This window comes from Bos taurus, chromosome 28 (assembly GCF_002263795.3).
Source record: "Bos taurus isolate L1 Dominette 01449 registration number 42190680 breed Hereford chromosome 28, ARS-UCD2.0, whole genome shotgun sequence".
Lineage (NCBI taxonomy): Eukaryota > Metazoa > Chordata > Mammalia > Artiodactyla > Bovidae > Bos > Bos taurus.
Genome location: NC_037355.1, coordinates 7,959,300 through 7,974,962, shown reverse-complemented (window position 1 = coordinate 7,974,962; position 15,663 = coordinate 7,959,300). Strand labels below are relative to the sequence as shown.

The following is a 15,663-nucleotide window of genomic DNA, read 5'->3' as shown; positions in this document are numbered from 1 at the left end:
TGTGGTTCAAGAAATATAAGCATGGGTAATTAACACTAACTTTTAACTTGCAGTGATGACCTGGTCATCTAGTAACTGTGGCCCTGTTTATTTCTTATCTGCTGTTATGAGTATAGTTTCTCCTTTCCTGTAAAGATGCTAGCGAGGTAGAGGGCAGAGGCTGAAAGCTTTTGACTTGAAGAAAAAGACAAAATGAATGAATGATACTTAGAAGGGCTACCATGCTCTGTGTTTTTTAATCCGGTTTTGTATTGTTGATGAGTAGCTGCGGGCTTGGTCTTGTTTTTGCTCTCATAAATTATAGTGGCTACTACAATGTAGTTATCTTTTTATTCTTCAGTATAAAATGTCCTTGATTTATGTGTTTATTTGTGTGCATGGAGGCTTGGCCTAAGAAGGCAGGCTATTTCCTAAGCTTTTTTTATATAAGCTAAGTTAAAAAGTGAAGAAAATGAATAAAATCTAATATTAGAAAAAAATGAAGAGTATGATTATCCCCGTCATATATTTTTTGGAAAGGGCAATAGGTTGTGTATCTCTATCCTGTTATTTTCTCTTAATCACATTCTAGCAGTCTGATAGTTTTAGTATCCTTCTACTTTTTTACATCCTAGAATAAACAACACTATAACTTTACTCTAGAATTACTTACTTTGTAGAATAGTAGGAAGTTAGTAAAATACAAAGACAATAAAAAGTAATTCCCATTGTGAAGCAGTTGCCCATCAATTATCTCAACACTGTTTTCAGTTCTACCAAACATTGTTACCCTGATGTTTTAAAATTTTTTGTTGGTATTTTATTTTGCTTCATTTACTGTTTATTCTTTTGCTCATCAAGGAAATGAAAGTGGAATAAAATATAAATAAAGTTTCAAAAATCTGCTATAGGAAAAAAGGTTTTAATAAAACGGATTTAAGTAGATATATTTTTGATTAACCAGGGATGTTTCTCTCATATAGACACAGATTGCACTGTGTATATTTGATGGTAATGTTTGAATCTTTTCAAAATTTAAATAAATACGAAGCATGGTTCTGATATATCTGTGTTTTCTTTTTAATAGGCACACCTATTAACAAACGACCTGTGCTTGGATATCGAAATTTGAATCTCTTTAAGTTATTCAGGCTTGTACACAAACTTGGAGGATTTGATAATGTAAGTATTACAATCAGAAGTGAAACATGTTCTTCATACAAAAACTTAAGAATAAAAGGAAGAGAAAATGGAGAGTACAAGTTAGAAATAGCTAGCTAGCTTCCTCAGACCAAATTTAAATTTGAAGATTTTTAAAAATGAGCTTTCCAGTTTACTGTTAAGTTTGTCAAACTTTCATAAGCTATCTGAGTCATAATACAACCATGTTAGTGGAAATTCTTTCTGTGTCTCTCTTCCATTAGACGGTAAGATTGGTAAGAGCAGGGATCTTTGTATTCTTCATATCCTTGATCTCTACCATTGTGCCTTACATATATAGAAAACATTATTTGTATATATATGTGTGCATATATGTAGAAAGTCTTTGTTGAACTGAGGAAATTATCTTAAAGTTGCCATGATGTATGGTACTCATCTAGTTAAGACTATTCTGGGGGGAGGAAAGGTACGTTGTGTTACTAGGATTCAATGAAACAACTTTATTATTAGCTTATAGAAATCATACTTTATTGAAATTTTTTTTATCTGTCATTTCATTTAGATTTTGATTCAGGAATGTAGGTGTTTTCTTATTTACCATAGCAGAGTTTATTTAAACGTTGAACGGGGACTTCCCTGGCTATCTAATGGTTAAGACTCTGAACTTCCCCTGTAGGGGAAGCAAGGTTGATCCCTGGTCAGGGAACTGGAATCCTGCATGCCTTGAGGCATGGCCAAAAAGGTAAAACGTCAAATGACCTAGGATTTCAGCATTTATAATTCTCTGAGATTTGTTAGAATACCAAAGCTTAACTTAAAAACATTGCTGTAAACCAGATTATTTTTTTTAGAATTTATCAAAATTGGTATTTGTCATTCCTTGAGACTAGAAACAATACAGAACTACATAATATATCCACACACAAACATAAACATTTGGTATTTATCAAAATTTTTTCATATTCCCCACCTTTTGATTTTTGAATTTTCATTTTACTCTTTTAGATTGAAAGCGGGGCTGTTTGGAAACAAGTCTACCAAGATCTTGGAATCCCTGTCTTAAATTCAGCTGCAGGATACAATGTTAAATGTGCTTATAAAAAGTAAGTCCATGCACTGGATATAGATATGTTCAACAGTATTTTACCTAGAAAGCAGGATGGAATTTACCATATAACTGAGGCTAGTAATTTTGAGGAAGGTTTACTAGAGTAATCACTCTATAATAGCGTTTTCTAGAGTGTAGCCCATGAATATTCAGTTCAGTTCAGTCGCTCAGTCGTGTCCAACTCTTTGGGACCCCATGGACTGTTACAGCACGCCAGGCCTCCGTGTCCATCACCAACTCCGGGAGTTTACTCAAACTCATGTCCGTTGAGTTGATGATGCCATCCAACCATCTCCTCCTCTGTCGTTCCCTTCTTCTCCCGCCTTCAATCTTTCCCAGCATCGGGGTCTTTTCACATCAATCAGTTCTTTGCATCAGGTGGCCAAAGTATTGGGGTCTTTTCACATGAATCAGTATGCATCAGGTGGCCAAAAGTATTGGGGTCTTTTCCCATGAACGAGTCCTTTGCATCAGGTGGCCATAGTATTGGGGTCTTTTCACATGAATCAGTTCTTTGCATCAGGTGGCCAAAGTATTGGAGTTTCAGCTTCAGCATCAGTCCTTCCAGTGAATATTCAGGACTGATTTCCATGAATATTAGATCTGTGAGATAATCTGTGAAGAAAGTTTTTGTGCTCAGGCAAATTTGGAAAGTATTGTGTAGAAGTTAAAATGCCAAAGTTTTAAAGTCACATAAACCCAGGTTCGAATCCTGGTTCTGCCAGTTATTTGTTGTTTATACCCTTGGGCCACTTATTTGTTCTTTCAGACCTTGATTTTCTTGTTTATAAAATGAGATAATACTATTTGTCTCATAGTAATGACTAGTCTGATCAGCTAGTGAAATTTTACATATACTCAGGGGTCCAGTACCTGACATATAAATAGATGCTATTACTGGCTACTATTACTACAGTTACTACATTTAAGATTATGACTTTATTTTCACTTTTAGCATTTTTTAAATGAAGTTTTTTTCTTTGAAAAATGTTTCTATTTGAGTAAAAAGATTATAAAGAACAATTAAAATAAGCTAGAATATTAAGGTAGCTCAATATCTGAGAACTTAGAAGAAGTGAACACATATTTTAAAAACTACAACTCTGCAATAACATTTCGAAATGTTTTCCCAAATGTAACTTCTTTTCATGTTTCCAGATACTTATATGGTTTTGAGGAGTACTGTAGGTCAGCCAATATTGAATTTCAGATGGCACTGCCAGAGAAAGTTGTTAACAAGCCTTGTAAGGAGTGTGAAAATGTAAAAGAAATAAAAGTTAAGGAAGAAAATGAACCAGAAATCAAAGAAATAAAGATTGAAGAGGAAGCGAATATAATACCAAAAGAAGAAAAGCCTCTTGAAGCAGGTGTTGAAAGAAAGGAGAATACTCAGCCCTCTCAGGTAAATAGGATACTGTTTATAGTCCTTTGTTTTCTCTGGTACATTTTCTCCATCCTCTCTAAAGATTCCTTATTTAATTTATCCTACAAATTTTATTGCTCATGCATTTTCTTTATTATGTGCTATTTTTGTGTTTGAAATAGCCGTTAGCTATTTTTGCCATTATTTTAGGGATGGCAGAAGAATGTTAAAATAACTTTCTCAGTGTTAGTACTGGTTGGTACCTCCTGTGCTAGTAATTAGATAATGGAATTAGGTTGACAGTTTTTACTTTTGTTGGTTTAGTTCCTCTGATCTTTTTCTAGGGGAGTAAAAAGAATTTATTAGAATCTATGCCTACACAATCTGAACAGGAAAAAGAAGTTAACATGAAAAAAACAGAAGAAAATGAAAATCTGGAAGATAAAGATGATGATACAACTGGAGCAGATGAATCCCTCAGCATAAAGGTAGAAGCTGAAGAAGAAAAAGCAAAATCTGGGTAAGAAATCTGTTTTTGGTTAAGATGCGTTTTATAGCTGAATGAATTCTTGTAATTTGCTCTTTGTGTGTTTTTATGAATCTAAATGTGATTGACAAAATAAATAATTGAGTGATTTCAATTTGTATTTATTATGCAGATAGCATTTGCCTCCTTCAGAGACCCTACTAATGCAAATTTGTAGAAAAAGATCATATTTCTGATCTATTATTCTTGCTCTCATCATGGAAATTTATGAAATCTTGAGCTAGAGAAAAACAGTTCTTACTGTATTAGCCTCTGCTTCATAACTATATAATACAAATTTGGGAAGATGTCTTTCTCCAGTGTTTTGTAGATGGTATGTTGGGTATAGATTTTGAGAGTTGTAATCATTTTTTAAGCAAAAAATAAGAATGGAAAAGTGCTAGTACTTAGTTTATAAAAAGTCAAAATTGTTATATTGCATTTTATGTGATAGTAGCATTTACTTGGTTTGGTCAGTTTGAGAATTATTTAGTAATGTATCAAGAATACCTACACTGACAGTGGACGCTGCATTTTATAGGTGATTTTTGGCATTTCATCTTGTTTCTGAGGCTTAAAAAAAAGCTAAACATCCCCATTGTTAGTGATTCTTTTAAATAAGTACAACTATATATTTTTTGGATCATTTTTGTATTTTCTAAAATTCCGCCACAGCATGCAGACAAGCAAGGAAGAGGAAAAAACGATGCTTAGATGACTATAGTAAAATGTTTTTATTACACTTTGTAATATATATATATGTCTCTCTGTGTACAAATGTGTATTTCAAGTACTCCTTAGTGATACTGGAAATTATTTCTACTTTTAAGAAACTTAGTATCTTTTTGCTTAAAATCTCTTGCTCATTTTGGTGGTGGTTGGTGGTTTAGTCACTAAGTTGTGTCTGACTCTTATGACCCCATGGCTGTAGCCTGCCAGGCTCCTCTGTCCATAGGATTCTCCAGGCAGGAATACTGGAGTGGGTTGCCATTTCCTCCTCCAGGGGATCTTCCCGACCCAGGGATCGAACTCCTGTCTCCTGCAATATGCATTGCAGGCATATTGTTTCCTGACTGAGCCATTTTAGTGTTCTTCTAAAATTTTGACCACAGCATGCAAATAAACATGGAAAAATAAAACAAAACTGGCTTTAGATGAATATAGTTTGTTTGTTTATGATACTTAGTTATGTTTCTGTGTGTGTTAAATGTATATTTGAAGTACTCTTGCTGCTACTTGAAGACTACGTCAGCTATTAAGAAATTTAGTAAGGATTCAGCTTTTTGCCTAAAAATCTGATTTATAAATATGCATCTATTTCTGGAGCATTTACCGTGTGGAAAGCCCTGTAATAAGCCTATATTTTCTCTTTGTGATTAATAATTATCTTAATTTTTCACGTTGGTACTTCAGCTTATTTTATGGTATAAACTATATTTTGTAGATTTTTTGGATTCTTCAGTTATATGGCTTATGTATTTACTTATTAAATTTTTAACATTTTTATACACTTTTTAAAAACGTTAGTTTTATTCCTGACTGCGTCAGGTCTTCGTTGTGGCGCCCAGGCTTCTCTCTAGCTGAAGTGCATGGGCTCCAGAGCTCGGGCTCAGCAGCTGTGGCACACAGGCAGAGTTGCCCCGGGGCATGTGGGGTCTCAATTCCCCAACCAGGGATTGAACCTGCGTTGCCCACCAGGAAAATTCCTATGGCTTTTTATTTATTGCAGATATTTATAAATGTATCATACCACAAACAAATTTTCCTGATATGGCTGCTGTAGAAGATTTATGGGTTAGAAATATCCAAAACTGATCTCTGGATTTTATTAGATCAGTGCAACAGAAAATTTTGTGATTGTAAAGAATTAATATATAAATATTTATCTAGTATATAAACTGTCTCTGAGTAATTAGCTGGTACAAGAACGTTCGGTGTCCTTCCTTTGTAGTTCAGGTGTGTAAGATTAAGTAATTTATGTAAAATGTCCGGTTCAGTGCCTGGACCGTAGTAGGTACTAATGAACTATAGTCATTATTTTGTTCTTAATTTTGGTCCATTGTAAGTAAGGAATGTGACATCAAACTTGGGAAATTTGATATTTGTGAGTTCCGATGAAAAAGTCCTCGTGAATACATTTGGTTTCCCAAAATGTAAAAGATAACTCATGTAATGTGTGTGTGTTCTGTGTTTATGTTTGTGTGTAATACATACATCCGCTTAGTATACTAGCTACATTTTATACTTTGAAAGGCTCTCTATCTTGGCATTCTATGTTCTGTTTGATGTACCTACCTCTGATTTTGCCACTGAGAAGAGAAGGAGGGGGAGGATATTTGCTTCGGCTGATAGCCAGTAGTTGTGTTGTTTGCCTCTTTGTAGTTCAGTGTGTTAATTGAGTGACTCATTTGGTTTGTGTCTGAGGTTGACATTAAATGAGATTCTAATTTTTAATTTTTGATTGCTTTTAAAAATTAATATAGAGTATTAGGTTTTTCTTCCAGATTACATAAAAGATTGCCCTGGCTACCACTTAAAGTAGGATTGTACTAGCTGTTATTGACGTTTGCCGGCTGTGTTCAGTGCTACGTGTGCGTGTGTGCTCAATTGCTCAGTTGTGTCTGACTCTTTGCGACCCCATGGACTGTAGCCCACCAGGCTCCTCTGTCCATGGGATTCTCCGGGCAGGAATACTGGAATGGGTTGCCGTTTCCTCCTCCAGGGGATCTTCCCAACCCAGTGATTGAATCTGTGTCTCCTGCCTTGGCAGGTAGATTCTTTACCCTTGAGCCACCAGGGAAGCCCTCAGTCCTATATAGTTTTGGCTTAATAATGTAATGTACAGTTTAGAGTTTTCATTTAAAACATTTTAAACTTTTAATCATCTTATATCTCTTTTATGTTTTGTATAGTGATTCTGAGATGCATGATAAATCTCTTTGGTGTATGATCCATCTTTGTTGTATCTACCAGAATATGCTTCCTTTTCTCCCTGATGAGCAGCGATATAATCTTCTGATGAAACAAGTAGTATTCTTTCAGAAAAAGCCTTACTGTTTTAATTTTACATATGTTTATTACATATATAAATCAGTTAAAGTTGTTAATATCTGATAGTTTCTTAGATATTTCAGCCTTTCTGATAGTTTCTTAGATATTTCACCCTTACAATTTTTTCATTATAGAAATGTTAATAGATTTTCAGTAGTAGAGTTCATATTTTTTATCTCAGATTACAGCTGGATTCATTTAATTTTTAAGTACCAATTTGACTATAAACAAGTCTTTAAAATAGGAGTAATTCTTAAGAATCTTTGTAGACTTTGTGATGCATTTCAGAGAAAATTGACTCATTTGGTACTTTTGTGAACTCAGACTTAATTTCATAAGTATATTAAGATTCCCTTCATCCCTGCTGCCTCACTGTATAGAAGGAAAGGGGTAAGAGAATAAAAAAGCCTTATAGTTCTACTTGTGACACTATTTCTAATTTATTTTTTGTTGCCTACATAATTGTGTAATTAGGAATGATAAAGTATGTTATTGCTAAAAAAGTTTGCGTATAAGAATATAAAACTAAAATTATTAGTGAAGGAATATTTTTTTATCTACATACTATACCCGTTAACTTTTAAGGGTTAGTTACTTAGCTGTCTTATGGTTTTATTTTATGACATTTATTCATTTGTCAGCTATAAAGTGATGGATTCTTTCTGAGAGCTAACTGTTGTAATAAGGATAGACATACTGCAGAGTAAATAATTGAAGTTTTTAAAAAATATAGTACATGGAAAATTTATAATTTAAGATTTTCCTCCAGTTTATTGAATACAAATTTGTGATCAATATAAAATGAATATGATTGTTTAGAAAGTATGTGATATTGAGAAGACCGGAATGGTTGCATTGCTGCTTCTAGAATGCAAATGACTTTCAGTTTCATATTTGCAACTGGTCTCTCATATGCCTGTTTCTTCAGAACTTTAAAGTTGAGAGAATTGGTAGAAGAGGACTTTTGGTAAATATGGAGAAAAGAGAGCAGAAATTGTGTTGAAGTTTAGAAGAATAGAAAGAAAAAAGTTGATGTGATTTTAATGTGAACTTAGTAGGATCTTCCTATAAAAGGTGAAATAATATTTCATTTAATACAACTTCAGAAAATCTGGTTGAAATTATTTTAATTATTAAAACTAGCCATTGGCTAGTAAAAACTTGTTTAAACATCTGGAGGTTGGAAATATTTGAATGAAAAATATTTCTTAGTCAGAAAATGGCTATGAGTTACGGTGATTTTTGTTTTTGTTAACTGAATTATAAAACACTTCTACAATAAAACATGAGGAAAATGTTAGCGTCGACTTACTAGCTAGTTTCTTGCTGTTCAGCACAACTTCTGTTCTTCTGCCTGTTGGACATTTTCTTTTAATACACTTACTTTTCAGTTTTCATTTTCTCTGAATATATCTTTCTGTAATCATCCATGGTCATCTCATACAGTTTTAGTTTTTAATATTAAATTGAAACTCAGAGAATATCATACGCTTGGAACCTGCTGTTCCCGGAACAATCACAGCCACGATTTTTATCAATTTATGTGGTTTGGAACTGAAAAGCTTATGAAGTGTCTTTTATTAACTGCAGTTTTTTAAACCTTTCAAGAGATGAAACGAATAAAGAGGAAGAGGAAGATGATGAAGAAGTAGAGGAGGAGGAGGAGGAGGAGGAAGAGGATGAAGAGGATGATGACAACAATGAGGAAGAGGAGTTTGAGTGCTATCCACCAGGCATGAAAGTCCAAGTGCGGTATGGACGAGGGAAAAATCAAAAAATGTATGAAGCTAGTATTAAAGATTCTGATGTCGAAGGTGGAGAGGTCCTTTACTTGGTGCATTACTGCGGATGGAATGTGAGGTAACTTGAGTTTTAGCTAGTGATTACTACCTAAAAAATCTTGTACAGTAATTTTCTATTTTAAAATTTAACGAATTATAGATTTATTAGTATTCCAATTGAGGTCATAGTATACCATATAAAAAACATGGAGTTTTGGCTTGTAAATACCTCTCTCAGTGACTTCCTACTTACTGTTTTCAATACTTCAAAGATATCCTTAGTGTCTAGAAAACTTAAGTCTGTGTAGTTGATTTTAATATTATGCATGTAGATTAATAGGGGCAACATTGTTGGTAAAATGATAGAAAACTTTCTTTAAAAGTTAAAAGGGATTTGAGCTTCTTGAGGTCTACAAGCCAATTACGAGGCTTCTGGCTCTTGCATTCTCATCTACCTTTCCATGGTAACCTCTTCCTTGTTTTCTTCCTAAATCATCACATTTCTTTCCTTTAGTAGGCAGGATTTTAAAGTTGCGATTTCTCAGGAAGCTTTAGCTATTTCAGGAAGGCCTTATATCTTCATTAGCAGCTCTTGCATTACATCTTGTTCATCTTGTTCAGAAGCCTCAGAAATTAATTTTTATGTTTGAAACAATGATTGAAATATGAGCAAGTCTGCTTGACTGAAATAGGGCGCATGGTCCAACTCTACTTACCTAGGGAACTGAAAAGCAGGACTGAGTTTTCTTCTTATACAAGTTTTCTTTGGTAATATCTGAATTTTATCCAAAGTGGGCAAGCTAGTTTTGGAATCTGAGCATCTAGATATCTTTAAGAAAAACCTTATTTATTTTGGAATGTCTGATACTATATTTGCAGTAGCCTATGATAAGAGTTGTAGCTTTTGAAAAGGTTGCCATCGAAGTTTTCAACCGGTGGTGTCATGGTGTGCCTAGTATTTTCAAGGAGGAAAACAGTTCTCGTGATTTATGTTTACATTGTATTCTTTGGTTTGGAATGTGATTAAGAAAACATCATCTCCAGAGTGTCTGTTTCTTAAAAAAAAAAATACACTCTCTGTTTCCTAAAAGTACAATTTGTGTTGTCTTTTTGCAGCAGTAGGAAGCTTTGGAAGCATGTCTAATCTGATTACCTTTCCTAATTTGAGAATAGTGCAATTCTGTTCCATTCTGAAGCTTGGAAGAAAACAGCACTCAAGTCATAAGGAAATGTATAGGAGTTTTGTTTGGGACTTTTTTCCTTTATTGCTTCTAACCAGAAAGATTAACAAAGTTTTGGATTTTAAAAATGCCTGTCAGTATTGTTCTGATGAAACATAAGTTTCTCCAGATACCACTTTTTAATGTCCTGTGTAATTTATCCTTTTGGCTGTTGGTTCTTGTGCTGTCTCTGTGGTGTGTGACTTTCCTCACCTGAAGGGCTATTAGTATCATGTTCAAAGGAAGATACTTGAGATTACAGAGCTGCTATCAGAATATTTTGCTGTCTGTAATATTTAATCATTTTGATTTTATTAAATATAGATGTAGAGGTAGTTCTACTTTGACCCAGGATGTAAATGTTAAATATGTTAGTTTAAAATTAGGAAGGAAAAATTGCATCAGTAAAAATTAATAACTACTATGTAAGGCCAACAAGATAGATAATCTGAGATACATCATCTTTTATGTTTTTTTGCTTGTTTCCAGTTCTTTCCTTCTAGTTTTTCTGTTAGGTTATATAATAAGGCAGTTTTCCTAGAAGTCTTTATAAAATGCTTTAATTCTGTGACCAGTGGGTAGAATTAAAGCATTCTCCAAGTTCAACTGTAACACAGACTTGATTATTTTCTGTTAATTATCTCATCAAATAGAAGAGGCATAGATAAAAATTGAAACATTCATGAAATTATTCTGCAGTTAAGTTACAACTTTGTTTTGTTAAGAAAAGATTGAATAAAGGAAAGAGTAATCCTATCGTAGGAGCACTTGTATTTTAGAGGATAGAAAGAATGTTTGGTGCTTGTGCTTTGAAGTAGACGGAGGGTTGGGTAGAGTAAGGGAAGATTTTAAATTGAGGCATTCAAGTTTTTAATAACATAGAAAAGAAAAATGAGGCCTAGTTCAACAAGACAAACTTGAATTAATAAGAAGGATGTCATCTACTCCTGACAACTGATGCATTTGTACGGTACGAACTTTCATAAGAAGAAAACTTATCATCTTGATGAAGACCTGTAGAGTGGATCTCTAAAGACTTCTAGCATCACAGAGAAAACAATTGTATTTCAGTAGATTAAGCAGTTATTTTTATATAGTCACTGTTCTAGTATTTCCATTTCTCTCTGGAATAATAAATACCCAAAGAGTCTGTCTTATTGATGAATAAGAAATTGTGAGTTTTGCTGCTCCTTTACATCTGAAGCTAATCTGATGAGGACCTCAACAAATCCTCATCAGCTCTACAACTGTCTTCCTGTTACTTGGGAGAGCTCCAGCTTGATTTCTGAATTTAAACTTGAGTTGTGCAATTAGAAGTGAAGATTTATGCATGAAGTTTCATGAAAATAGTTTTATTTTCACTGGCAGTCATTCATTACAGTAGCAATTTAGGAAATTTTGTATGGAACTGTTTGAGTTTTGTTTGATAGGAAACATTTTCCAGAAAGCAGATTTTTCTTAAGAAAAATAATATCTATCTTAGTTAGAAAAATACTGTTTTCTTAGGATTTCTACATTTTTCTTTTTTATGAAGTTCTATATAAACCTTTATGTTAATTTTCATTTATACCCCTATTTCATAACTGAAAATGTCGTGTGTTTTTTTTAAACATAAGATAGTGTTTGGGCCAATTTGTTTTTAACTACTACAGTGAGAAAAAGGACATTTTAAAGTGCTCACATCAGATTTATGAGAAATAGCCAGAATTCTGATCCTTAACCACATTGTGCTTCAGTGCTAAGTTACTTGAGTTGTGTGACTCTTTGTGACCCCACAGACTGACTATAGCCCGCCAGGTTCTCTGTCCGTGGGATTCTCCAGGCAGGAATACTGTAGTGGCTTGTCATTCCCTCTTCCAGGGGATCTTCCTGACCCAGGGATCCAACCTGAGTCTCTTACAAGTCTCCTGCGTTGGCAGCAAGGTTCTTTACCACTAGCGCCACCTGGGAAGCCCAAAATGGTAAAACATAGCTACAGAATTTTTCAGCTGTGATGATCATATGTAAGGCTGTTGTCCAGTGCTAGTGTTTACTATTTCACCATATGCTTGTTTACAGAATTTTAAAAACATCCAAAAATCGCATTCAATAGGAAAATACATAAAAGAAAGATAAGATCACTTTTTTGTATTGTAGTGTTCTTTTTGTCTTTTAAACAATATATCTCCATACGTTAAAAAACTTAAAGTCATACTTCAGTAATTGTAATAGTAGGCTCTCTGTTATATTTAATTTCTCAGTGATGTTTATATTTTATAGGTATTTTTAGTATTATTAGCTAATTGATCCTTTTCACTCTCAGGTTTCTAGGTCGTGCCATAAAACATAGGATTGATGTTTGAAAATAAAGTTACAGTTTGGAATTCATTGGCCATAACTTTGAGTGTGTTGGATTTATCTTTGTTCAGTAGCAAATAGCCTTGTTCAGTAATATTTACAACCTTGTGTGTTAGAACTATCTAGACTGCTTGGCATGGGATTTAAAATACATCAATATTCTATCATGTACTGGTGCTGATTGATTTTTCTCCATTTCTACCTTGACTTTCTATAACCATGGATTTGGGAGTTTGACTAGAGAATTTATTTTTTATGTTGATGATTACCAACTACATTAAAGAATACCCCAACTAAAAATAAGAGACACTGTAAATTTCAACTGTAACTCAAATAACAAGTTAGTTCTAGTCCATATTATGTCACAGAAAACTGAAAATATGATAAATTATTCTTGAATATATTATTTGAAATGAAAATGTGTTTCATTTTAAAAATACCATATTTTTCTAAGCAAATTGGCCCTTCCTTGGAGGGAATAGGTGGAGTAAAAAGCTTTCTCAAACCAATTGATTTAATCACATTTTTGTGAGCATGCACCCGTTGTTTATCAAACATGTTCTTTATTTGGCAAACATAAGTTCAACATCTATGAGCTAATATTGTGCTTTGCACTAAAGGTACAAAGAAATATTCCGTATCGAGGAATTTGTCCAGGTGAGGGAAGTACCCCACCAGGATTTACAACCCCCTAATGCCCTCAACCTCTCCTTATGTTGCTTACATTCTTCAATCATTTCTTATAATTTTTTTTTATACCCCTGTATTCTTCTGTTGCTCTTATGTTGCTTTGCAACACCTGCTTGACAGAACCGCAAGAATCCGATTAAATCTAACACTCCTCCTCCTCCTTGCTGCACCTGTGCACTTGATCAACAACCACAGTGACTGGTCTTGTTTTAAATTTATGACTGTGAACCTCAAGTGGGCACTGTATGTCCTCCCCCATGCTCTTTCTACTTTCTCAGACTGTTTTATTTTTAATGGCATAATCTTTAATTATTACTGTAATTTTTATTGGTATCATTAACATGTAATATTATATTCAGGTGTACAATAATAACAATTTGATATTTGTATGTATTACTCAGTTATCACTGCAGCAAGTGTAATGATCACATCCATCACTGTACATAGTTACAGAAATCTTTCTTTTTTAATGTTATTTCTTCCCTCCTCAAAACCCCAGCAACTCTCTCCATCCCCACTTTGAGCTGGTGACCTCATTGGAAAATTGAAAGAAGAAAATTTCTGCAGAATTCCACTACATGACCTTCTTACCTATATATGCTGCCATATTTTATGCCTTCTCATCTTTCACTTTAGGTGAACAAGCATACTACTATCTAAAACTCATCTTCTAACTGCCATACCTTCTGCCAAAATCCGAGTTATGGGCCCAGAAATTCTCCTCTTTTTTCTGTATATTTTCAGTTTCTTGTTCTGTTCTAAACCATTCCCATCTGTATATAGACCTGCAGTTACTTCTTTCATCTCAAAGAACACTTCTTTGAACTTACCCCTGCGTTTTCTACTGTGGTGTTTCTTTGCTCCATTTCCATCCGGCAAAAATGATTTGAGTTATTTACACTTGTTACCCACTTTTTCTATTGTTTTTGTGTAAACCCAACCCAGTAAGGCTCATGCCACCCTGCACCTCCAGAACCGTCAACTGTTCAGCCTCATTTCTTAACTTCTTACTTGCCTTGCCTGTGTGACTGACCCAGTTGATCACTTTCTGTGATACTTTTTACATGAGTTCCAACTGCTGCAGCTGCAGTTACTTTTCTTGTTTATTTTTCTTTTCTGCCTTTCTCAAAATTAAAAAACCACTTCTCAGTTATTATATCTTTTCTATCTTATTTCTTGTCTTTATGTGTTTTCTCTTTTAATTGTTCTCTTCTTTTATTCTTCCAGTGTACACTTTAATTTACACTGTATTTCTGTTTTTCGAATTCTGATTTGAGTCACTTTTTTGATGTTGAATTTAAAGAAAAAATTTTTTTTGCCCATTTTTGAATTGGTTGTTTTTTTGTTGATCTTAAAGAGTTGTCAGAGTTCTTTATGTATTCTGTATACGAATCCCTTATCAGACATGTAATTTGCATATATTTTCTCTTGTGAGCCCACAGAATTGTCTTTTCACCCTTGGTATTGTCATTTGCTGTACAGAAGTTTTTAATTTTGATAAAGTCCAATTTGTCTATTTTTTTTCTGTGTTGCTCATGCTTTTGGTTTGTATCCTAGAAAACATTGCCAAATTCAGTGTTACGAAAATGTCCCCATTTTCTTATGAGAGTTTTATAGTTTTAGCTTTAATATTTAGCATTTTGGTCCATCTTGAGTTAATTTTCATCTTTGATGTGGTATTCAACTTTTTTAATGACCTCTTTGGGTCTACACAGAGCCCATCTCTTAATTTGCAGATAAAATGGGGTTGAGAGTTAGAGACTTAAATAGACTGGACGTGCCCAATCCTGTGACTTTTCTTCCACTCCTGTGACTTCTTCCACTCCATGTTAAGTTAAAGAACTGTAAATGAAGGCCATTTGACAGTGGTCTCCAAGTAAGTATCTGTCAGTCTGTTTTAAGGAGAGAAGGGGAACATGGCCCATATCTGTCTCTAAGCCCCCTTACCTCTTTGTGCACACCTCTTCTCGTGTGCCCTTCTTCATTTCACACCTCACTGCCATCTCCAAACTCTTGTCTCCATAAACCCTTCTGTCCTAGCCTGTTAACTTACGTTTATGATCCAAAGCATTAAAATGGGAAACTACTATGGAAGTCAAGGGCTGTATGTTACTGCTCATGTGAAAAATTGTTTTGCACCATGTAAAATGCTTTATATTAGACAGTCCTTCATGTAGAGAAATTTAAATGAAAGCTTATAAGCAGTGAGTAAAGTGAACATAAATATAATTTCTCTTTATAAAAATGACTTTTGAGTTGGTTAGCTTTTCAGCGCAAGTGAAAATCAACATTTCCTTTGTGAAAAAGATGAATAAACTCAGGTATTTTTGCACTCAAATGGCTTTTCTCTGTCTCGGAGTGCTTATTTAACTGGACCTATTCCATCAGTATTTATTATAGATTGATAGGTACATTTACTGTAAAGCATAAACTTGGACCTGTTTCAT

General features: G+C 34.0%; 1 protein-coding gene across 12 annotated transcripts in view; it reads left to right on the top strand.

Annotated features, from left to right (window-relative positions):
• Positions 1–15,663, top strand: part of ARID4B (AT-rich interaction domain 4B) — a 138,515-nt gene that overhangs the window by 91,481 nt on the left and 31,371 nt on the right. For 5 of the 12 annotated variants that reach the window (XM_010820426.4, XM_010820425.4, XM_024986701.2 and 2 more), the window contains 5 exons: positions 1,067–1,161; positions 2,146–2,243; positions 3,407–3,650; positions 3,956–4,131; positions 8,779–9,048. In XM_010820426.4, the coding sequence (XP_010818728.1) occupies positions 1,067–1,161; positions 2,146–2,243; positions 3,407–3,650; positions 3,956–4,131; positions 8,779–9,048 (883 nt within the window). The remainder of the gene's footprint in view (positions 1–1,066; positions 1,162–2,145; positions 2,244–3,406; positions 3,651–3,955; positions 4,132–8,778; positions 9,049–15,663) is intronic. The other 7 variants (NM_001206133.3, XM_024986703.2, XM_024986702.2 and 4 more) reach the window with 4 other exon arrangements.